Source organism: Sarcophilus harrisii, chromosome 4 (assembly GCF_902635505.1).
Source record: "Sarcophilus harrisii chromosome 4, mSarHar1.11, whole genome shotgun sequence".
In the NCBI taxonomy this organism is placed as follows: domain Eukaryota; kingdom Metazoa; phylum Chordata; class Mammalia; order Dasyuromorphia; family Dasyuridae; genus Sarcophilus; species Sarcophilus harrisii.
The window spans coordinates 161,478,153-161,503,166 of record NC_045429.1 but is presented as its reverse complement, the minus strand read 5'-3'; the positions used below and the strand labels follow the sequence as shown (position 1 = coordinate 161,503,166).

Sequence of the window (25,014 nt, the reverse complement as noted above, 5' to 3'; positions counted from 1 at the left end):
TTTCTCATTCTTTCTTTTAACAAATGGAAAATTATCAAACTATAAGGTTGCATTATATCATCAATAATTTTATATATCATATATCCATAATCTATTCTATATATATAGCACATAACAATTATTTGGGAAGGGGATGTGATTGTATGTTAAGAAGATTAACTGGGAATATAATGGAAGTTTGTATTTTGTGTCAAAATATGTAAGTATAATTTTTATTTTTTATAATGGAAGTAAATGGCAGACTCCTAACAGAATATCAGAATTTCAAAGATAGAACAGATTTTAGAAACTAATTCAAGCCATATTTGAAACAAAATTTCATTTGCATTGTAAATTACATGTGATCATCCTCTCTTTACTTGAAAATTCTGAGGGATGGGGAACTCTTTCTATACCATTTCTTTCTTGGATGACAATTTATAGTCTTAGTTGTTCAGCACACTGAATGGTTAAGTAAAATATAGGATTATGGAATTTAGCTTTGTAAGGAAACTTAGAAGTCATCAAGTCCAATCCTCTCACTTTTTCAGATAGGGAAAAAGCCCAGTAGAAGTTTTCCTGGGTCACACAGCCACAGTAAATTTATGAAAGAGGATTTGAATTTAGGTCTTCATGATTTTATGATTAGGATTCACTCACTGAGACTTGTTTAGGATTCCAAAGCTCCTAATATTATAGATAAGGAAACTGTTATTGAGAGAAAAACCAACCCAGAAGTCACATTGTTAATATACAGTAGAACCAAGACTAAAAACAAGGTTTTCTTGCTGCCCAAAGTCAATGTACCCAAACCAATGAAGGTAAGGGCCAGAGAATTTGAGATGGGACCATCACGAGCCAAAAGAGGTAGAGAAGACTTTACAGAGGAAGTGGGAATTGAGCTGGACCAGGAATGATGAGTAAATTTTAGCTAAATAGAGGGTAAGAGGAAGTACATTCCAACAAGGGTGATGATAACATGAACCAAGTCATAAAGGTGAGAATGGCCATGGCATATTAGGAAACTTGTCTGATGTGAAGGCAACTGAGTTATCTGAAAGTGGAAGGAAATATGATCAGATCAACAGAATAGTATCCTTCAAACCAGAAAAAAAAAAGTTTAGATGATACTATTCATTCAACAAGTCAAATGTGTTGACCTGTGTGAGTTTGCTTAAAAATAATATCACATTCTATGAGTTGTCAGTTTTATAGTTGAGGAAACTGAGACCAAATAAATCACAAATGATTGGTACAAGGTTGCACAGAAAATTGATAGTAGAAGCAGAAATAGAATGCCAGTCTCCCATAATTTCTAGTCCAATGTCCTATCCACTATAGAACAATCCAGTAGAATTAGAATTGGGGTGATAGTGAGGAAAACAAGAAAATTGGTCTCTTCTCTCAATAAATAATAAAGTTATAGGTTAGATAGTCTTTCAAATACCATCAGGAGCTCTCAAGTTTACACCTTAAATTCTTATGAGTGGTACAATTCCACTCATCCTATTTTACATTTTATACAAAGAAAAACATAAAAGGAGAATTATATATAAACTGTGAACTTCTATTAAATATAGACTTAAAGTACATTTTGAATATAATATGATAATAACAAAAATGTTCAGCTTGTCTGTATCCCTTTTTTAAAAAAAAGTAACTTCTACTCTTCTCTTCTGGATATTTTAAAGTTGTCTATTGATGTTCTTTTCTTTCTTTGTTTCCCTATCACTTACCATTTACTCTTCACCAACTCCCTTATCAGAGCCTTTCTTTAATTGAATCTATTTCCAGTGGCACTATCTGTAGCATTTTCTCACCTGTTATTCTGTTCACCTTTAGCATTTGCTAATCATAGCAAAACTGACTGAAAAAAATATGGATGAGTAATAGACTAAATGCCCCGACTCAATAGAATGGCTGATAGTCATTTATCTTTATCAGGCTTTTACTTAATCCCTCTTTTGATGCCTCATCATAGTGTGGAGGTGACCCTGGATTCCTGAGCACTCTTATTGAAGAGTCCAAACTTGGGCAAATTCTAAAACAAGTTGGAAAAGTTTCTCTCATGGACTAACAATGAGTGCATGTCTATCATTTGAGGATCAGCCCAATTAGAGACTTTTTTAAAAAATTATTTTTATTGTGAACTTAATAAAATAAAACAGCTATTTGATATATATATGTATATAAAATAGAAAAAAGATTGTATATGAAATTACAGAACTCTAAAACATACAGTTTGTCACCAAAGTGATTTTCCTAAAATGTAGATCTGACCATAACATCCTCTCCCCCCTTCTCAATAAATTACAGTGGTTTCCTATAACTTTCAGGACCAAATACAAAAGTCTTTGGCATTCAAAGCTTTTCATAACCTAATTCCTTTCTACCCTTCTATTATTCTTATACTTACTCCTCACCACATGCTTTTATATCTAGTGATTCTGATCTCCCTTTCTTCCTCTTTTTTCTTTCCCTTCCTCCCCCTATACTTTCCTTCCTTACCTCTTTCCCTTCTTTCCTCACCTTCTACCTTCTTACCTTCTTTTCTTCCTTCACCTAACTCCCTTCACATTCCCCAAATTGGGGAAAAGAAAAAGAAATTCAAACCTCTTACAATAAACATGCATAATTAAGTAAAATCAATTCTTAAGTTGACCATATTTGAAAATATACATTTCATTCTATACTTTGAGTTCACCATCTTTCTGTCAGGACATGGTTAAATTCAGAGAACTTTCCAACCAAGTTGATAGGATAATTAAGTTTTTTTGGCTAAAGGAACCTAAGAATATTTCTAATAGAGGCAGGAGTTCTTAACTAGGAGTCCATAGACCCCCTAACTTAAAAGGTTTCATGGGGTCTATGATTTTAGCTGGGAATAATTACATCTTCATTTCAACATAAATGGTCTTCTTTATATTCCTAAGTATTTTATTTTCTACATTTAAAAGGGTTATTTTTTTAAGGGATACATAGGATTCAACAGATTGCCAAAGGGAGTCGATGACACACACACACACACACACACACACACAAATTAAGAAACCTCATATACTAAGGCAGAGCTGAATCTTAATAATAATGAGAACAATATATGTAATAATGATAAGTTATATTTGATATACATACAACTTTACAATTTGCAAAATATCTTCATGTGGTCAAATCCTTGAAAGATAAGCTAATAAATGATTTAAACATTCAAAGTTATTAAAAATCTTGAGAGTCTCAATTAATTTTATGGAAGTCTGTTGATTGCAATTTCATATAAGGGTTTAGAGTCATTAGCTTCTGACAAAGGTTTATAGTGATCAGCATTTTTTCCTTTTACTCTTACTGGGATTTCTCCTTGGGAGAGAGGAACTGAAACATATTATTACCAGCTATTCTCATAAGGATGCAATATCTTCCTAAAGAAGGATTCTTTATTTCAAATAAGCTTCTAAAAAAAATTAAGAAGGCAGTACCTTTGCTATAAATGTTTTGAAAGGTCTAGCAGCTGCCACATCCTATCCTCCCCCTTCCCAACTCCTTACTTCTTTTTCCATATAATGACTTTTCCCACTACAATCCTACTGTTATGCATTGTTGGGGCTGAATACACAGACACAGGAGCATGATTACTTTTTTTTTGGTCATATTAATTGACGGAATCGTCTATTAAGGTACACAAGGTTTATGAACTTCCTTGACAAGCAGAAATGGATGCTGCTCAAACATGGAAAGGAAGGAAAAGACATGAGAAAGTCAGTATAGTTCACTGATCCAAAGGAAGGGTTTCTATCAACTCTTTTGCTTTCCACAATCAAAATGCAAATATTCTTAACTGAGAAGCATCGAACTTGTTTTTTTTTAAAATTCTTTGATAACTTCAATTAAATAAAATTGATTTCTTTTGTAATTCTGTCATCTGATTTTATTCATTTAAAAACAATGTTATAAAATGGAAGAAAGAGAGATTAACAGACAACCTCGGGGATCCAGGAAAGAAAAATATGCAGAAAACCTCTGGACTACATAAAGAAGTTATTTGACCTATCGATGCTTAATTTTCTTAATCATTAAAGCATACATGATAATAATATTTGAAATAACATGTTTTATTAAAAAGTGTTTTTAGAAAACATCAGGTAAATGCCTGATATCCAGAATCTATAAGGAACTGATGCAAATGTATATCATTGCTACAGAATCTCGAAGTTGGAAGAGAACTTATAGCCCACATGTGAATTAGTAGTCTACTCTTTAGCAGTCCTGGCAGGCTATTCTCCAGCTTGAAGTTCTGCAATCAGCAGGGGATTCACTACTTATTGAAGCAATCGATTTACTACTATAGAATTCTAATTGTTAGAGAATTCTCCCTTATTTCAAGCCTAAATTTTCCTTTCAGCAACTTCTATCCATAGTTCCTAGATCTACTCTCTGGGATGAAGAGAAACAATATAATCTCTCTTATATATAAGGATCCTTCAGATATTTATAGATGGCTGTGATATCTCTGAGGAACCTTCTTTTCACGGGGATTTTTCCTCTTTTTATCCTAGTTTCTTCAATTGATCCTCATAGTATAAGATTCTGTGTCTTAGTTTCCTCAACTGTAAAATGGTAATAATAATAATAGGACTTATCTCCCAGAGTTGTCAGGATCTCATGAAATAATATTAATAAAGTATAGAACATGTTAGGCACTAAACAAATGCGTATTTCCTTCCTTGCTTCCTTCCTTTCGTAATGCCCTAATTATCTTTGTCTTAATGCCTTCTAACTTGTCCTAAAACCAGTTATTTAGAATTGACAATACTTCAGATGGAACCTGATTTGAGCAGAATATGACATTAATATTATTTTTCTTAATTTACACAATTCTCTATTAATATAGCTTAAGATTTTTGTAGTTTTTGACTTCAACACTATCTAGAGAAATCATTGTCCAAGTATATATCTGAATACTGTCTCCAGTATACAAATAGCTGATGAATATGACCAATTTATACAAGAAGAAATATATATTGTTAACTAAATCGCTTGAATATCACTTACTATACTAAGTGCACATTAAAAAGTTTTAAATTACTTCCTAGTCATTCTCATCAACTTGGCAAAAAAAAATCATTAAAAGCTAAAAAATTCTCTATTTACAGGGCTGAGAGAAAGCAGGATACACTGCTACATTGTTTGTGGAATTGTAAATTGATATAGTCTTTCAGGACAGGAATCTGACAATGTGCAAGACAGTAATATAAATCATAATATCTCTTTAGGATAAAATTAAAAAGAAAAATATGCATAAAAATTCATACCTGCAGTATTTTTAATGGAAGAAAAAATGGAAATAAGTTATACATTCAATAGAAAGGGAAAGATTGAAGTAATTGCAGTGTTTCAATATAATATAATATTATAAAAATGAGAAAATGTTAGTAATATAAAATTAAGACAAATGATGAATGGACAACTAGACATACTACTCATATATTGACTATAATTACGTTTAAAAACTTTATATGCAACAAAAATCTAAGTGGAAGTTTAATTGGATAAAAGAATATTATAAAGAAACAGTGGATAATCTATTTTTTTATAAAGACATCTTCAAAAGGAAGAGCACACCATTAAGGAATTTTAATGAAATAAAAGTCTTAAGGGCTAATCACAAAATATAAATATGTACTCTATAATATTCCAAGCCACATTTAGGTTATATTTACTTCTAGAAGCTAACATTTTGGGTAACATCTCCTTTATTTCATAGCAAGGTACTTTGAGGGAGTGAAAGAAGGCCTTATATGTCAGATAAGTCAAGTTTATATCACCTTTTTGGATCACCACCTTCTCTTAGATTGATGCAGATAGCCTAGTAGCTGTTTTCAAGAGCCAAGACTCCAAACTACCAGTTTAGCTTTTAGCCTAATTCCTATAGCATACTGCTAAGGGAGCATAATAAGAAAGAGGTTTACCTTTATATTAACATTGGCAACAACTGCAGATCAATTGCTAACATAGGAGCTCTAGGAATGGAATTATCCCCAGACACTTATCCTGCTTCCAGCTTAGCCCTATTAATTATCAGCATCTGGAAAACTGCTTTCCATAGAGTAGGGGGCCAGTCATCTCTACCAACTACCATGGACAGGGCAGGTCAGGCAAGCCCTACCTGTAATAGCAAAGTTCCCAAGGGATAGACAGAAGGCAATGTGTGTTAGGCAAATTGAACCGTCACCATCACCTTGATCATAAACTTCTCCTAATGGACACAACCCAGAACTCTGAGTCCAAGAGCCTTGAGAATAGCAATGCTGTCAGCCCAGTACCTGCAGCCATCATCCTGGGAAACAACTCTTACACAGCCTGGTAATTTCCTTCAGGTACAGCCACATCTATTGAAGATCCAGAAGAGAAAATTCTCACCACCCAAGTTCTTGATACTGTGCAAAGGTTCAACATCAGAAACTTCTATGAATTTATCAATGCTAAAGAAGAAATACTACCATTTGTTTTTCTGTAGCACTCTGGAGTAGGATGGAACTTTTCCATCTGACTTACATTTGAGACCTTCCATATATATTGTTTCCCAATTAGAATGTGAACTTCTCAAAAGCAGGGATTGTCTTGCTTTTCTAGTTGTATCCCTCACATGTTGCATAGGTTTTTTGGTAAATATTAAAAATGTAATAAATGCTCTATTCATTCACATATTCAACAAGAAGTTGAATTAAGCCAATAATTGAATTCATCTGTGTCCCTCCCCTGCCTTAAACAGAGAGAAAAAACCCAATCATTTGATTTAACATAATTTCCTAGATGTAAAAAACCCTTTTAGCAATGAAATCTTAAAACAGAATAAAGTAGCAAAGCAGCAAGCTTGGAAGTGCACAAGTTAAATCATCTTTGCTCCTATAGGCAACAAAAGTTTTATGACGCATTCCTGGACTGGGATTTTGAATCCTGGCTCAATAATTTGAACATTGGTGGAAAATATTCAGTTGATGGGATCCAGATGAAAATTATGGATAAATTCAGGAAGGCAGCATAAGACATGGAAAAGCATGCTTAATTTTGGTCAAGAAGACATATACCTAGCTTCAATGTGATTTGCATAGTTTCCAACGTTGAGTTACTAACAATTTGATAGCTGGCTTTTGATTGAAGCTCTGTCTTCTAAAAATAATGACCACAATATGAGAATAGTAAGCTTTTTTTTTTTAAAATAGTAACCAAATTTGTTGCTGATGGAAGTAAGTGGGAAAACAAAAGATCATAGGATTCAGCCATGCAAAGAACCTCAGAGGTTATGTGGTTTCACCCCCTCGTTTTATAGATAAGGAAACTGGGCTTAATTTGACACAAGTCAAGCAAGTAGTAAAGGCTAGAACTGAGATACGGACTCAAAAGTGGCAGACAGCAAATCTAACACTCTTTTCACTGTATTAAGCTAGCAGGTTGCTTGCTTATACATGATTTATGATGGCAAGCAATAGCTAATTTTATATTCTTGTTTTTGGCTCTTACTGACTATTTTTACTTATTTATGGATTTAACATTTATTCTATATTTTCTTGTGGGTCAATACTATAAGATTATTATTTATTCTAACTGGGTCTTACCATTTCATAAGAAAAACCAATGAGATCAAAATGTCTATTGTTTAAATCATGGACAAATGAATCAAAAGCATTTATGAAGTGTTGTTATGTGACAGATGCTGTCCTAAGTTTTGGGGATAAAAATATTAGCATACAAGCTAGTCCCTGCCCTCAAGAAGCTTACATTTAAATAGGGAATGAGAATTAGATGAGGATATATGAATGGTAACATGATTTAGAAATGCCAGCTCCTTCCATAAATACCAACATTTTACTAAAAGGCAATGAAGAGGCCCATGGTAGATATAAGCATGTTCCAACAAATAACCAATGAAGAAATTTGAAGAAAAATGTCCGTATAGGATTTTATCAGGGAAATGTGTGGCAGAAAGGGAGGGTAGATTGGTTATATGGCAAAAGCAAGGAATGACAGCTAAAAGGCCAGAATATGGGCAAAAGTCTCCCAGGATGGAGACTTTGATGAATTTTTATCTCTAATAGAGGGAATCCTCATATTGATGAAATCACAAATTTCTTTAAGTCCCTTGACTTAACAGGATAGTAAACCTCTCATAGAGTAGTCAATGTTTTTTGCTTTCTTAAATCTCCAATGCCCAAACTTAGCAGATATTCAACAAATAATGAAAATAGGAATCACATGTTTGGGGTGATAACAGATGAAATAAAATTAGACCAGAATCAGGATTCTTTCAAGGCTTTCTCTATCCAATATAGGATTTTTTTTTAAAACTTTGGGTAAGAAAGTGATATTCTGAGATAAAAAATACATTTTATTGCAAATTACATGCAATTTCAAAAGTTACTAAAGTATAAAAATTTTAAGAAATAGCATTTCTGAAGCTCCATCTTAATATTGAGCATCTAATTGAATAAACATATGAATTTCTTTGGAGTTTGCTCACCTGTCAAGGACTGCAGGGTATTATAGAGAATAGGGTACTGGACCTGAATCAGGAATATTTTTTCCCATATCCTTTGACTTTAAGATGTTTTGTTTTGAATTATTATAAATTGATTAGGCATCACTATCTTATTAGATGCTGTACAAAATATAAGGGCTATGATATAGATCCTTCTATTTGGTTTACTCACATGCAATCTGATATAGATTTACTTGGGAAAACTGATAGTTGGATCTTCATAGCTAATGAATGCAATGTCCTAGTTGTAGATGGGTAATGTTTCATTCTTAGGTCAAGTAGTTTTTAGAAACTCAATATAATGACTTTCCTTCCGCCTCCCCTAGTTTTTACTTATAGGGCTCTTCCTTTCAGGGCTAAGATGAATTTCTATCAGAGATGGGGGATTGGGAACACACATTGTAGTAATTGCATGGGACTCTGGGACCCTTTCCTCAGCCTCTACTTGTTCCATATTCGTATCCATTCCCAAAGGATCATGACAGACCTCAAAAATCTCCTTAGGTTAAGTAGTGAATAGAGATGATAGATAGAGTCCCTCCTAAAAGTTGCCACAACAGATAGACTCTGGGAAATGTAGCAGCTCTCCATTCTCAAGAAACAGGCCAATGGTCCATTGGCTCCAGAATAGGTCTTTAACATAGTGGATCCTCAGAGAATCTTGATGAAGGAAAAAATATACAGTACATTTTCCCTTCCTCATGTATTTGCTAATGGGGAATGGAAAGGAAGGCTCATTATGAGTTCTTTACTTTGACCTCTTGGCTTTCATAAGAAAGTCTTGAAGGGTTAGGGACACAGAGCTGACCTGAACCCTCTGAGAGGGAATTTTGTTTGTTTGTTTGTTTTTTAAAGAAAATTAAAGCTCTTGGTGATGATTGGCTACAAATACTCTACTAGCAACCATCTCTCTTCTTTACCATTTATCATTTTACCAAAGTTGAGGTGTTATTGTCCAAAGTTGTTTTGGTTTTATATAACATTTCAGACCCAGAGTTTCCTAATTCTTAGTAAAAGAAAGAAAGTGAGACAAAGTGTTAGATGAGACCCCATTGAATCTTGGGGAGAGATGGAGGCAGAAAGGAAAAGGAAAACAACTTGCAAAATAGTTTATTTATTCAACACTTTCATCCCCCAAACCCTTTGAGTTAAATGTTATCTCCATTTTTCAGAAGAGGAAATTGAAGATTCAGGAGAGTTAAATGACTTACCCATGAATACATAGGAAATAAGTGGGAGAATTAGAATTCAAATTCTGGTCTCTTGAATCAATTTATAGTGGTCTTTCTATGATACTATGTAAATAATGGTGATATAACAGCAAAAGGAAATTCTATATAATAAATAAGTCTTAATATACAACTAAATAGGAATAGTAGCCTTTTATGGCTATTTTTGCATTATTTCCCTTTTATTTTCTTTCCATAAACATTACCTTATCTCCAAAATAAATAGGACTCTGTCATGGAATATTACTCCTTAAGAGGATCTTATACATTGTCTTGTCCAACCTCATCATTTTACTGCTTTGGAAATGACCATAAAGGAGGGTATGTGAATTATTCACCATCACACAGACTTAGTGGCAGAAGCAAGGTTAGAATCCAGGTCTGCTAATTTCTAATCTTCATTTCAGTGATATATGTATAGGGAATAAAAATGTATAGAATCTTCCTTTCTTCCATGACAATTGAAGACATTTTACCAGTGCCTTTTCTCATTGTCTACACTTGAGGCACATCAGAGATTCTATCAGTTATTATCATGAATTAGACCTGTAGAACTCGCCAGATTCCTAGGGAAGGCATAATTCTACCAGTCATTTTGGAGTGAGATTGTCTATAGATAGCATTGTAAGCTTTAGTATTTCTTAATCATAGCCAAGCTGACTGAAAAGATATGGGTGATTCACAGACTGTCTCCATGTAGCCTGTAGACTATGACAGTAATTTAGGAAGGCCTTTTATCAGCCTTCCACTTAATTCTTCCTCTGATGCCTCATTATGGTATGGAGGTGACTTTGGCTTTCTGAAAACTATTTACAAAGCTAACTTGGTCATCCCAAGCTGGAAAGGATTCTCCTGCGGATCAATAGTGAGTTTTGACCTGTCGTTTGAAGATCAGCTCAGATAAATATGCAGATAAATTGGCTATTAAGAGATGATTTTTAAAAACAGATCCACAGTAACCCATTAACCTAAACTAATATGTGGAGGGGTTGGGATCTGTAACAATAATGAAAAAAATGTTGTAATTAAAAGCTTCTAGGGGAAAAGGGAGAAGGGAATAAGCATTTATGTAGTGCCTACTAAGTGTCAGGCACTGTAGTAAGCACTTTTAGAAATATTATTTCATTTGATCCTTACAATAGCCATGCAAGGGAGAGGATATTATTATTCTCCATTGCATTTGAGGGAACTGAATCAGATGGGTTAAGTGACTTGCTCAGGATCTTACACCTAGACAGTGTCTGAGGCCATATTTGAACCCAGGACTTATAGGGTCCAGGCTTAGTGCTCTAACTATTGTACCACCAATTTCTTCTTTTGAAGTATTTGTATCTTTTAAAAAATGTTAACAATAATGTTTCACAAATTGCAACAGGGTGATTGCCTTTAGTTATCTTAAATCACAGTGTCAATGTGCTTTCAGTGCCAAATCTGGGATGAATTTGTTTAGCCTAGAGATTAAGATGTTGGATTTGTATCCAAAAGATCTGAGTTCAAATCCAGCTTCAGACTTTTACTAGCTAGGTTTTATGATGAGAAAGAAACTTAAACTGTTTCCTCATCAGTAAAATGGGAATAATTATAATACTTACTCCAGAGGGTTGTTGTAAAGATAAAATGAGATAATATATGTAAAACATGACATAAATGCTAGCTATTATTAATATTGAATTAAAATAATATGGGATTTCTTTGTTTTCTTTCTCCACATCCATTATTTGCTTAGAATGCCACATAGCTCTCAAAGTGACTAAATATGAGATAAACTTTATGAACACAGCATTTTAGGGTCCTAATTCTCTTTGTTTTTCAATAGTAGCTTAAAGCCAACTCATTGGCAATAGCAATTATTCTACAATCAGTATTTACACTTTGAGGCTATTTTCATACCTCATAGAAGTCTTATTATTTAACAAAAACAAAAATAAATGATTAGGAAAAGATACTTTAGTCTGCATCCAGCATATCTGAAGCAGAAAGATCCAAATGAGCTCACTAATCTTCCCCTTCACCAGCATGCTTCCAAATAATAGTCAATGCTTCAAAACAGAAGAAAAAAAGATGACTTTCCCAGCCTTTTGGGGAGAATACATTTTGGTCAATAGTCCCCTAGAGAAAGATACAATTTTCAGATTGTATAGCAATCAAAACTCCACAGTTCACAATGTACTCTCTAGAGTAGACCTAGGCAAAAACTATGCATGAATAGGAGATTTTCACAGTAGAAAGACACATCATCTAGTTTCCCTGAGATCATGGGGGTGGGGGAGACAAACAAGATTATCAGTTATTTTCTTTTTTCTTTTGAAGCTTGAATTCTCCCATTGTAGGCCATTTAAAGTTGGTGGCAATCTCTTATATCATCTGGTACCTTGGGTCAGGCAAAAGAAACCAAATTATTGCCTGCTTTTCACAAAGCCCAAGTCAGGGCTGGTCTTATGCACAAGTCAAAATACTCACTCCTGCTGCTTCAATATTATGCTTTCACAGGCAACAAGAATGCTGCCTCATGTCTAAAGTAAGCTCTGACACTAAACTATTAGAAATGCAGGCCTTTGAAATGTCTCTGGATAGCATAAACCAATAGACATTCCTTTTCTTCTTGAAACTGTGGCATAGGGAAAAGATCTTGGATTCTCTAGTCAAAAGAACTAGGTTAAAAACCTGACTTTGTCATTATGTGATATTGGGTAACTCAATACCTCTGACCCTCAGTTTCCTCATTTGTAAAATGGTGATAACGTCTATGAATAATGATAATGTCCATAACGCATATCTTACAGAGTTCTCATGATAATACTTGTAAAATATTTTAAAAATCTAAATGATTACATTACCTATCATTATCCATTCAACAAGTATTTTTTATAAACCTGAAAAGACTTACATGAAATGATACAAAGCAATGATAGCTTACATTGAAGAAAAATTCTGGAGTCCATATTTCAGGTTCAAATCTTAGAGGGACAAATTTATTTCATTAAATAATTCTAAGTATCTCTACTTAGAAAAATACAAAGAGATAGAGCTTTGGTTTCCCTTTGAAAATTTCTCAGCCATAAGCCATGTCTAGTAATAATTTATAAAGTTTAATATAAAGACTAAAATTCCTTAAACAAGAATAAATAGGAGTTCAAATTTTAGATAACAGCTTCATTCATCAAAAAGGATTATAAATTTTGAAGCATGAGGTGCTTTAAAGAGTCATTTTCCTAAAATTATCTCCTTCTTCTAAATAACCCTCTTCCAGCTTGGTCAAAAGCAAACTTCAGAGATGTTTTCATTAATTGAATTAAACAGATATTCTTTTTAGACTTGATCTCTCATCAGTTTTAGAGAGACGTCTTTCCTAATTTGAGTAGGCTTTTTCCTTTAGAGAATAGTTAGGCTTTGATAAGAATGATTTCAAAAGAGTACTCAGGAAATTGTTTCAGAATTGTTAGTTAAAAGCTGATAAAATTATCTTATTTAGATTAGACCAAGGCCTTTAGACAAAGACACTAAGAAAAAAAATAATTTTAAAAACATTCCTATAAGACAGAAAAGGAGAGCCTTAGTGTGCTTTTAAAAGCTTATTGAGCTTTGTTCCAGAGCCCTGAAGTTTGAAGGATACAAAAATTTAATATAATTATATATATTATAATGAATATATAGTAATATAAAAGAACTTTAGAAAAACTGAGCCTAGTGGCAAAGAATATTAAAATGGAAAAATACCCAAAGTGCACATCTATGCATATAGTAACTAATTCTTCTTTCCACTCAACTGCATTTAATTCCTTCTTTAAGAAGTGAACTCCACACTATGAATTAGAGATAATTTCAGGACATTTGCCCTTTTATGTTGCTTACTTCAGGTATCTTGCTTGCAATGGAGGCCTTAGTTACTAGGTTCTGAACTTCACTTCCATTGGGAAGGAGTAGAGAATTAGAAATCACACAAGATTTCATGAAAAAGGTAGTAACTGAGTTAAGTATAGATGGAGCCAAGGGTAGAAAAAGGCATTATAGGTAAACTGAGGAAGGAAAATTGTATAATGCATAGGCAGGAAGTCATGAGGCATATTTGAGGACTAGAAGAAGCAGAGTAAAAAAAAAATCAGTTTACAGTAAGGTTTAAAAGGATAAAAAGCAAAGGTCAAGATTTGGGTTTCAGACTACAAATGTTTGTTACCAAGCACCAAGCTGGACCAAAAAAACGGGTTCAATCTGTCATACTGAAAGATCTCACACAAGCAATGTTTCAGCTTAACTGCCCTCCCTGAGACTTTCCTGAAACTTTACATAGGACTCCCCAAACCACTATCTCCTTTTACTTCTTTGGAACTTAAGACTTCATAGACATGTAAACTGGACAGAACTAAGAAATAAAATGTTACATAGAAATAGGGAAGAATAATTTGATAACTGTATCCCATTCTCTTTTTTTGTGTGGTCCCTCTGGACAAAGAGAAATAAATTTACCTGCACATCATATGTTCAGTCTAGCAAAGAATTATATATATCGCCATGCTAGAAGTTGTATAAAATTGAGTGACCAGAGTTCATAGGTATTATGTACCATTCTCCAACTTCCAGAACCTCTGCTCTTTCCCCAGTATGACGATGCTGCTGCAGCTGCTCTTCAACTTCCAAAGCAAGTCTGAAATCTGCTTTGTCACTTCATCTAGGAAACATCAAGGAGTTTTAAAGGTCATCTAGTCCAAATCCCTCATCCCACAGGTGAAGGACCTAAAGTCAAGGGAAGTGCCAGGAAACGTAAAGACTGGTATCTTCAGATCATTGGGTCCTCTCTTGAAATTGATATAAGTGGAGAATTGGAAATGGATGTAAAAAAGGGATTTTCCTTTCTCTATAGTTTTGGAAGACACATTAAAGAATGCTTTGAATCATAAGAGCTTGTCCTTATCATCAAGGAGGAAACGATATACAATTATAAATTCTCATTACCAGGTAAGATCTCCCCTTCAGAGAAGTTCTATGAAATGAGAGGTTTGACTAATTGTATCTTTGTTACATTCTCATACTGTATTTTAAGCTGTCAAGCTGTGCTCTGTATTTCCTATATGATGTCTTGCTTATAATAATTTTGCTCCCTATCAGTCATTTGTAATGTAATGTATTTGTCTAAATGAACATTAGCCAAGAAGTCTAGGATCTAAAAGAAATTAAGTCAATTCTCAGAGAAATCACAGAGGGCAAGAAAATATTTCTAGTAAACATTGAAAGCCAGATTTCCTGCTTATTTTTAGTACTTAGGCTATTAACTTGGATTTTCTATTTTGTCTGACACATTTTAATTTTGGCCCTTTGGGAAGCTCATGCTTAAAACGTGTCTTTGTGAGGTTCTGAATCTCTCCATCCCTTCTATTTCTGGAAGCACTGAAACTCTCCACTTGACTTCTGTTCCGCTTTGAGCTGACAAGGTTTGGCATCAAGAGAACAGGCTAACTGAACTCTGACTGAGGAGAAGATGGAAGGCTGGGTGGGCAGTAGGTGTTCCTGAAGTTGTTGAGATGAGAAAACAGTGAGTTCATTGTGCTCAGGGAGAAAAGATCCCCAAAGCTTTTCCAAGTCAGGCTCTTTCTCTCTCTGTTCTGCCCCCCACAGCCCCCTACTCCAAGGAAAGCAATGCAGAAGAAAAAAAATCACATGATGTTTCATTTCTTTAAGCAAGAGAACTGTTGTATGAGAGCGTTGTATCAGGAAGGAAAGGAGGTCAAGGTGAGAGCAAGGCTAAATCACAAGACAGGCAGGTTCTTCACAGAAAAATGTCACAGCAGGCTTTGGAAAGTAATTAGAGTCAAATTTTGGCAGCTTGTGCTAATGATGGGACAAGATTTCCTATAGTCTTCATCCACACCCTCAATTTTCAGTTCCTTTCTTGCAAATAGCTCTAAAACATTTTGAGATGTTTGCCAGCAAAGGTGCTAGAGAAAACAAACTGTGAATACAATCCTATAACTCCAAATACTAAATAAGAAGCAGGAAGAAAGCATCCACATTAGCCCCCAACCAACCTCACCATTAGGATATTTTAGGATATTTTGAGTAACCGTTTATTCATCCATTTATCAATTCATTCCTCATTGACAATGTGAGGTGAATTGCTTTTTTGGTCTTAATTTCTTTTCAACTACTGTGATACCTTATGAAAAAGGCTGACCTCTTTCCTGGGAACCTGCCCTTGGGGGAAACTACAGGAGGAGAATTTCAGAAGAGGAGGACAAAGACTAAGAGGTAAAGACCAAAAGTTGGACTAAGTCTAAGTCAATAATTTACACAATAGATAGCTAGAGAGACAAAGCATGTTTCCTCAGGAAAATCAGTCTGATTTAGAAATCATGTACATGTGTCAGGGCAGCTATATTTTTTAAGTTATAGAGGAGTGAAAAAAATTCCTTCCAAGGATAGTGTAAGGGAACAAGAATATCATGCTGATAAATGAAAAACTAAAATTCTTTTTAGAGACAACAAAACAACATTCCAGTGAAATGGCAGATTCCCGATATGTCAGTACAGCTCAACTAGGTCAGTCAATTGTTATCTGTTAACTTCTTGGCTATCATCATTTGCTATTTAACTTCTTTTTTTATATAGGAAAAATACTATCGGGTGGGAACTATGTATATGAAGGCAAGTGATTTGTATCTATTACAAGTCATTTAAAAAAACAACTTGAACACACATAGAATATAATTTCTGTCAATAAAAGAGTCTTTAGCTTTAATTCAATAAAACAAGCACTCATAAAATGCCTATTACATGCCAGGTACAGAACTAGGCACTAGGGATACAAAAACAAAATGGAAATTTTATTTGCCCTCATAGAGTTTAATTCCTTTTGGACAAAGCAACATGTATATTAAGTAATTAAATATAAAACATACAAAGGAATCTGTTTTTTTAAAAATTATTACATTTTAATTCAGAGACAGCAAGGAGATACCATGGATAGAGTGTTAGGTCTGGAGTCTGAAAAATTTGATTCAAATTCAACTTCAGATATATACTAGCTGTATGACCCTAGAAAGTCACTTAATTTCTGTCTGCCTCAGTTTAACAGTAGCTCTCCCTTCCCTCATCCCTACCAGAATAGCTGTGAAAAAAGATGATATTTGTAAAGCCTTATGTAAATGTTATCAGTATTATTGTCATCATCATCGTTGTCATCATCATCATCATCATCATCATCATCATTTTACACTTGGAAAGTACTATTCTGGGCTGACTCATCCATCTATAAAAATAAGACTATTTTATCTACAGTCTTAATTGGATCATAGTCTTAAAAGTGGGAAGAGATCTAAGAGATCCTTTAGTCTTAGGATCATAAATGAGGAAAGAAGGATGAAAAGAAATAAAGAAGGGGAGAAGGAAGGGGGAGAGATGGGAGGAAGGGGAGGGGAGACAAGGGAGGAAGAAAGAAAGGGAGGGAGGGAAGGAGGAAAGAAGAAAAGAGGAAATAAAAATAAGGAAGGATAGGAAAAAGGAAGAAAGGAAAATGGAAGGAAAGGAAGAAGGAGAGAAGGAAGGAAAAAGGAAAGATGAGGAAAGAAAGAAGGGAGGAAGGAAAAGGAGACAAAGAAAAAGGGGAGGAAGGAAGTATTTATTAAATGCCTATTATGCACTGTTAAGCACTTTACAAATATTATCTCAATGGATACTCACATTGATTCTGGGAGACAAGTATTATTTTTATCTCTAATTTACAATGAGGAAATTGAGCATATAGAAGTTGTAACTTCTTTATTAAGTATCTGAGATGGAATTGAACTTGGATCTTTCTTGACTCCAAATTCATTTTTCACTACATCACAAAAATCTTGGCTGGTCTGGCATGTTAGTATTCACTAATGTTCATGTAATAGCAATATATTAGCACCTGTTCTTTACAGGAAGGCTTTTAGAAAAAAAGCCCGATTACAACTCTGATTTTCACTTATAACCGTTCCTAAGCATGGTCTCCTACACTTAGAAGCATAAAAGAGATTACCTGCCAATGTTTCAAAACCTCACATTTGGAAGTTGTTTGAGAAACTAGCCCCCTTCATTTTGCCCTCCCCTCTCTATCCCTCAACACTATAAATCAAGTCATCTCCTTCCCTGGAGTGACCCCCTGGTCTAACTCTTAATCAGTGACAAAACTGAAAACGATCTTAGAGCCCCAAATGTTTCTTTTTTATTTGCTTTTTTCTGAGCTCACATGAAAACAATGAGCAAGAAGAAATGGAAAGAAGTATTTTTAGGATTCTGGGTGGGAGGGTAAACAACACAGATGGCATAAACCAGCACAGGCAGTGAGAGATGCTGACTGAAAAGAAAATGGTCAAGTCAATCACTGACATATCCTAGTTGTCCCATTAAGAGAAGTACAATAGAAGACCTAAGATTACAAATTCTGTCAGTGAAATAAACTGTGAGATTGAAATTGATTTCTTGTTAACATCTGAAAGATCATGAGATCTTATATTTCAATTCCACAATGAATTATTTTTCATCAATGCCAAATTTACATACAACCAGAATGGATAATAAATTCAGTGGATATGTAGCTCATTAGTCCCTTTAATAATGTTAAAATCCTTCTGGGACAAACCAAACTTCTTCTTTAGAGGGGACCATATTAATGATCAGTAGAATTCTCTGCTACCTAGAAGAGCAGAGATTGTGAAAGGGGAAGGTCCAGGGAAGAGAATTAATGATAGACAACCTGGTTTGTTTGATGACCAAAGTAGATCTTCCCCATATTCATTCAGGATCGATCTCTCTCTTTCTCTTTCTCTCTCTCTCTCTCTCTCTCTCTCTCTCTCTCTCTCTCTCTCTCTCTCTCTCTCTCTCTCTCTCCTTCCATTTTTTGATTTTTGTTTTGTTTTATAATGTTTGTCTTTTTTTTTTCCTAATAACAATCTTCCCTCAATAGATTCTCCTTTCATAGCAAAGGGAAAAAAAATTAACAATGAATACTCCACACCTAGAATCCATTACAATTCTACCGAGAGTGAAAAGTATGAGTCATTAGCAGTCCTTGGCAGATAAGATTGGTCCTTGTAATTAGTCTAAATTCTGATGTGTTTGTTTACCTTATAGTGGTCATTGTATGTATATGTATAAGTGAATGGGTATATATATATATATATATATATATGCTAATATATATGCATATATTTCTCTTTGTTCTGTTTATTTTGCTCTGTATCAGTTCAGGTAAATCTTTCCATATTTCTTATGGCTCAGTGATATTCCATTATATTTCTGTACTTCAATTTGCTTAGCCATTCTTTGGACAATAGGCACCTGGGTAGCTTTTTTACTACCATGAAAGTACTTATGAATATTTTGGCATCTTTATTTGGTCTTTTGCCTCTTTTGGGGTATTCTCTATTGTTTTTCTTCACCACATGAAAAATGGAATATCTCTGATAGGATCATTATAAATTTTCTCTCCAGAGTTCCTAAAGGCTTTAGAACTCTAGAGATAGCATTCCCTTTGAATAGGAATTTGACCCCTTATAGAGACCCTATTGGTTGTCACAGCATCAGTGATTAATTAAGCATCCACTTATTAAACACTTGTTATGTGCTAGATATTGGAAATACAAATATAAAAATAAAACGTCCCTATTCTCAAGATGATATTTCCTTAAGAAGAAAAGTTGACTTTTGAACCTAAATCTTACAACTCCAAAAACCCTATATCCATATACCTTAATTTTTACTCCTAAAGAACTCTGCAGGGGAAAGGGAAAGTAAATAAATCTAATGATACTTTCATTTAGAAGCTGAAAGAACAACAATTTCAAATCTTAATTAGGTGGCAGTATTGGTAATAGTTTAGGTTTCTATAATGCTTTACTCACAATGCTAATCTTAGAGACCTGAATTCAAATTTGATGTTCAACACTTACTTATTTGTATGACTCTGGACAAAGCACTTAGATCTTTGTCTGCCTCAGGTTCACAATCTGTAAAATGGGAATAATAGTAGCACCTACCTCTCATGGTTGCTGTGAGGGTCAAATAAGATCATGTTTTAGATCACTTTGCATAATCTTAAAATCCTTTCTTTATTACTTATTTTATTTGTATCTCTTATTCTCTTCTGAAAATTCATGGTTCTTTTGGCCAAGACATATTTTGTTTTTCTTTTAAGACTCTAATTCCATCATAGTCATACTTAGAAGAGTCCTTAGAGATCACCTGTCTAGTGTGATTTTACAAATGAGAAAGCTTATCCCTGAGAATAAGGGATCACATATGCTGGTAATGGTGTAGATCAATTATTCAATCATGTCATACTCTTTGCAACCCATTTGGAGTTTTCTTGGCAAAGATACTGGAGTGGTTTGTTATTTTCTTTTCCAACTCATTTGACAAATGAGAACACTGAGATAAAAAGGTTAAGTGACTTGCCTAGAATCACACATGTAAAAACTGAGGCCATTTTTGAACTCAAGTCTTTCTAATGACAGACTCAGAAGTCTAACCACTGGACCATCTAACTTCTTGTATTAGAAAACCAAAATTCAAAACTTGGTTCTTTGACTTTTCTATAAGCTATTTTTATTGTGGTTGTTGCTGTTGTCATTAATTCAAGTGAAATTATCCCCAGAGAAAGAAACTGAAGTTAAAGACATTAAGGAACTTGTCCCAGGTCATTCAGCTAGTAAGTTTCAGAGGTCAGAAGCAAAATTTAAATCCAGATATCTTCGATGATCTCTAGGGATAACACTTTTTTTTTAACCATATTATGCCATATCACCTATTTTCCAACGAGATGGTACTCGCAAGTCTAATAAGATAACCATTTTTCTAGAATTACTATCAAGTGTTTTATTTGCTAAGAAAGGTTTTAGACTACAGAGGTAAAGTAATTGGAGGTGAACTACAACTTTTTTTGGGGAAAGAAGCTTCTTTAAGCCACTGTTCTACTTTGCCCAGTTCTTTCAGTGATTTGAACAGTTAAAACAATAACATCCATACATTGGTCAAAAGTTAATTTTTTTTTTATCAAGTCTAGTAAAATCCTTTAGGTTTTCATTCAGGATGTATTCAGAATTTTCTGTGGGCACCAAACAAAGATTCATTTTATAATATTGTCCAACTAGATTAAAAAATGAAATATGCAGTTATGGCTGGAATCTCAACCATAGAATTCAAAAATAAAAGGATTATTCTAGTAAAACCCAAAGCCACAAGGCAGGGCAATACACTAATAGGATAGAATGGGAAATTTGGTGTTGAAGAACTTTAATTCCGATTCTGATGATACTTTGTGAACTGGATAACCTTAGGTAAGAAATCTAATATCTTGGGGCTTCCATTCTTCATTTGTTAAATGAAAAATAGAATACAGAGATTCCTAACTGGGTACCCATGAACTTACTTTTTTAAAAAAGTATTTTGATAATTATTTTAGCAGAATTGGTTTTCTTTGTAATCTGTTTATTTGAAAACAATATTTTAAGAAGTGATATACATAGACTTCATGGTATATGCGTTGGGGTCCATGGTATAAAGAAGCCTTGGACTAAATGATCTCCAAGATTTTTTTCCCTATTTTACAGCTATCTTTGATCATATATTGAAATCAATTTGAAAATATAGGACTTAGGGCATGATGTTACTGAAAAATCAAGGAACTCAACTTCTTAATTGAAAACTGTAACTACCTAGATATAGCAATCTTTGGGTGAACAGATGAAGGATGGAAATAGGATGGGAAAGTGTTTAGTACCCTGAATATACTTGAAGCAATCTGATAAGTACATATCAGTAGGCAGATGCAACACATAGCTAGTCATCTTGGTGTAATTTGTTTAGTTTCCATTCACATCCTTTATCCATCGCAAATAAGAGGTAGGTATGTTTCCTTGCTCTTGTTTAAAAAAAATCAAGGATTGCTACAGCACCAAATGGGTACAATTGGTAGATTGTGGTTTTTAGCAGAAGGGCAGCAGATGGTTAATTAGTATTTCAATGAGCACATTTCCTTTGCAATATACATGAAAGGCAACTTTTTCAAAAGCCCAAACCATTTTGCAATGGCATGGTTGAATAAGGATACTTGCTTTTTAAAAAGTATTAAAGCAAAAATATAACAATTACCCCTCCCCCCCAAAAAAATTCCAATAAAATAAAACTTGATGGGATAAAAGAATCATTGAAGGAAGTACTAGGATGGTTTCATTAGCATATTGTTCATTGACTGCTGACATATGCCCACCATCATCTTTCAAAGAGAGATTTTTATTTTTTTGTTTTAGTGGAAAGAGGTATGCAAAGAGACACAATAAAGATCCATTTAGTTGTAGTGACTAGATTTTCCCCTGGATCAGTCACAGTCCTGGTAACAAGTATCACCTGGCATTTATTGCCTCTGCTTTTGCAAAAGCATCTCCTAACAGGGAAATCATATTTTTCTATGCATTTATTTTTGCCCCTAGGACCTTTTGGAACTATGAGACTTCAGTAATGAGAAATAAATCAGTCTGGCAAAAAAAAAAAAAAAAAAAAAAAAAAAAAAGCTCTTCAACCCTCTCATCTTTGCCTGACAAGCTGCTTGTATTTTTCCAGCTTACTTCTCTGGTGCAGGGAGTTTGTTCGTCCCTGCTCATAATTCAGCCGACTTGCCTTTCATTGTGTTGTGCTGGCGGGTTAAATGAAGTGAGTGACTGCATTTCTGTTCCTGGCATCTCACCGAGAGCACATGAATGGAGGACAGAAAGAATGAATGAACAAAATAATTTTGATGGGGCTGCCCCAGGGTATTAAACAGGATGGAAGGGAGGTGGGGGCAGGCTGTCATTCCTTAAGAAAGCCTCTTCATTAAGGAGTTTCTGATGTCACTGGACCACTTAACAAACCCACTCTGCTTACCTCCTACTTGGACATTAATATGCAGGTTTATGCAGACCACCTATGCTGCCTGTACAATGGCATGATTTTATCGTCAAACAGAAAGGAAGCTGGTTATTTCCCTTTTTCTGCCCATTCCCAACCCATGTAGCACAGTGAAATGTTTTGGACATTCTGGCATGCAGTTTAAAAAAAAAATGCATTAATGTATAATAAGCACTAAGCTATTAGTCAAATCCAGATCCCTGCTGCTTTCTTTCAAAAAAATAAAAACCCAATGTCAATGGTACTAAATTAGCCCAACCAGAACAGAGGGGAATTCAAAGAGAGCTCTTGAAGAATGGCCTCCAATATTTCTGATTGAGGTCATGCTTGCCCTTTACTGCCTCAGTTCTGAATTATATCTTCTCCCATGAATTGGTGCTGTGGCAAGAGATACAGCCCCACTGCAGGATGAATGATTTGGGGACCCAAGAGATATCTCTCCTGATGAATGAGGCTGATAATGCAGTACTCTAGACTAAGTGAATGAAAGGCGTAAGAAAGTTGAATCCTTCAAACATGGAGAGGGGAGAAAAAGGGGAAAGAGAGGGAGGGAGAGAGGAGAGAGAGAGAAAGAGAGAGACAGAGATACCTACAGAGAAACTGAGAGACAGAAAGAAAGAGACACAGATAGTCAGACTGTCTAAGGGGAAAGAATGAGGTACTTCAAGAGTCCCTAACTAAAGCCAAAGGTATAATAGTAGTTGGTCCAATTATATTTTTCATAGGTACAGATACTGTGGTTTTGATGGAGAATTTATCATTTCATAGTCAACCCTGCTTCTGGTAATTACTGCCCATCTCCCTCTCTTCACCTCCCCCACCCCCAACACGTATCATCTCATCCCCGATCCTCTCTTCTCCTTTTCCACCCCGAAACTGCATCCTAGGCAGGTACTATCTGATCTTATTTCTCTGCTCATTCACTAGTCGTTCACACAACACTTTATGGGAGAAGATTTGTTACCAGAGCAATATTCCTTTTTCAGTTCGGCATAAAAAAACGCATTTCAAGAAAAGAAAGAAACAAAAGGGGGGGGGGAATACGAGCAAGATCAATCCTTACCCTCTTCTTAAAAAATTGAAAGGCTGAGCATTTCTTGACTGGGAATCCATTCATGTCTTTGTTTACCATTTTCCACAATGGAGAGTACACAGTTATAGGTCCAGTGTGCGGCACTTGCTTAGTGCATCTGTTTTCCTCAGTATCCCTTCTGGAGACAGTTAAACGAGGAGAGTGGGGTGGAAGAAGCACAATCAGATTTCAGGCAGTGAGTTCTTCCTTCACTCATTCATTCTGCTGCACCAGCTACTGCAGAGACCTTTTCCAGCTTTCGTTTACCATAGGGTAGATGCTTTTTCTTTTAATCATTCCTCGAATTCATAAGCACAAGTGCCACACGACCCTTGTGGCAGCCCACAGACCATATGCAGCAATTCTCAGGGTAATAGGAGCTGGCGCCGAAGGATGCCAGGCTGTTTTTCCCCCCTTAATCCAAATAGGAGCACGGGAGAGACTAGCTCCCTCCTGCTTTACCTGGCTGCAAACCCTTCCTCTCTAGCGTCTGGCTTTTCAGTTAGTTGCTCTTCAGGTGATGTGCCTTGCCGCTGTTGGAGAGGAGAGCTGTTTTTGATTGTGCCGAGTTCCAGTGGGAGATGTAGTTAAGCAGCTGAGAGAGGGAGCAAGAAAGAGAACAGGAAGGAGAGAGGGCGGAGGGAGGATATAGGGAGGGGGAAGGGGGGAGGAAGGGAAAGGAAGAGAAGAAGGGAAGGGAGAATAAGATAGGAGATTGAAAGAAAAGAGAGAAGAAAGAGGAGAATGAGAAGAAAGAGACAAAGAACGAGAGACAGAGAAGACACATGAGAGAGAGAAGTAGAAAGAAATAAGAGTTCATGAATAACTGAGCAAGGTTAGCTAAAGCTACAGACACTGAATTAACCAAAAAGCAGCGTGCTTCCTTTGGGATGAATACAAAAATAGTTTCCCCACTCCATTTCCCTCCCCTCTTTTTTGTTGTTTGGACCATTTGAGTCAAATACCAAAAAAAAAAAAAAAAATTGCTCTCACTTATGAAATGCAAGAGACTTTCATTTCATGATCTTCTAAATCTTCTATTTTCCTGAGTAAACGCCTTTTGAATGAAAATATAATTTCATTTATTTCATGAAGGTGTCCAAATGGAGAGAGAAAGGCAATAAAACTACCCAAGAGATTTCATCAGGTTAAGAAAGATGTTTAATCTCATGTAATTCCAATTGCCAATTTTTCTCCATAAGGTGACAAAATATCCTTTTTATCTTCCTTCCTCTTGTCTTGTCATAATAAGAACATAAGATAGGTTTGTGTTTTCACTAAAGGAGACAAAAATGCCTTGT

The 25,014-nt window shown here is 34.9% G+C and overlaps 1 protein-coding gene across 1 annotated transcript in view; it reads right to left on the bottom strand.

Moving 5' to 3' along the window:
* SGK1 (serum/glucocorticoid regulated kinase 1) overlaps positions 1–24,256 on the bottom strand; it is a 156,176-nt gene extending 131,920 nt beyond the window's left edge. The window contains exon 1 of the mRNA XM_031964235.1: positions 23,705–24,256. Coding sequence (XP_031820095.1) covers positions 23,705–23,773 — 69 coding nt within the window. The 5' untranslated portion in view covers positions 23,774–24,256. The remainder of the gene's footprint in view (positions 1–23,704) is intronic.
* Positions 24,257–25,014: the final 758 nt, after the last annotated feature.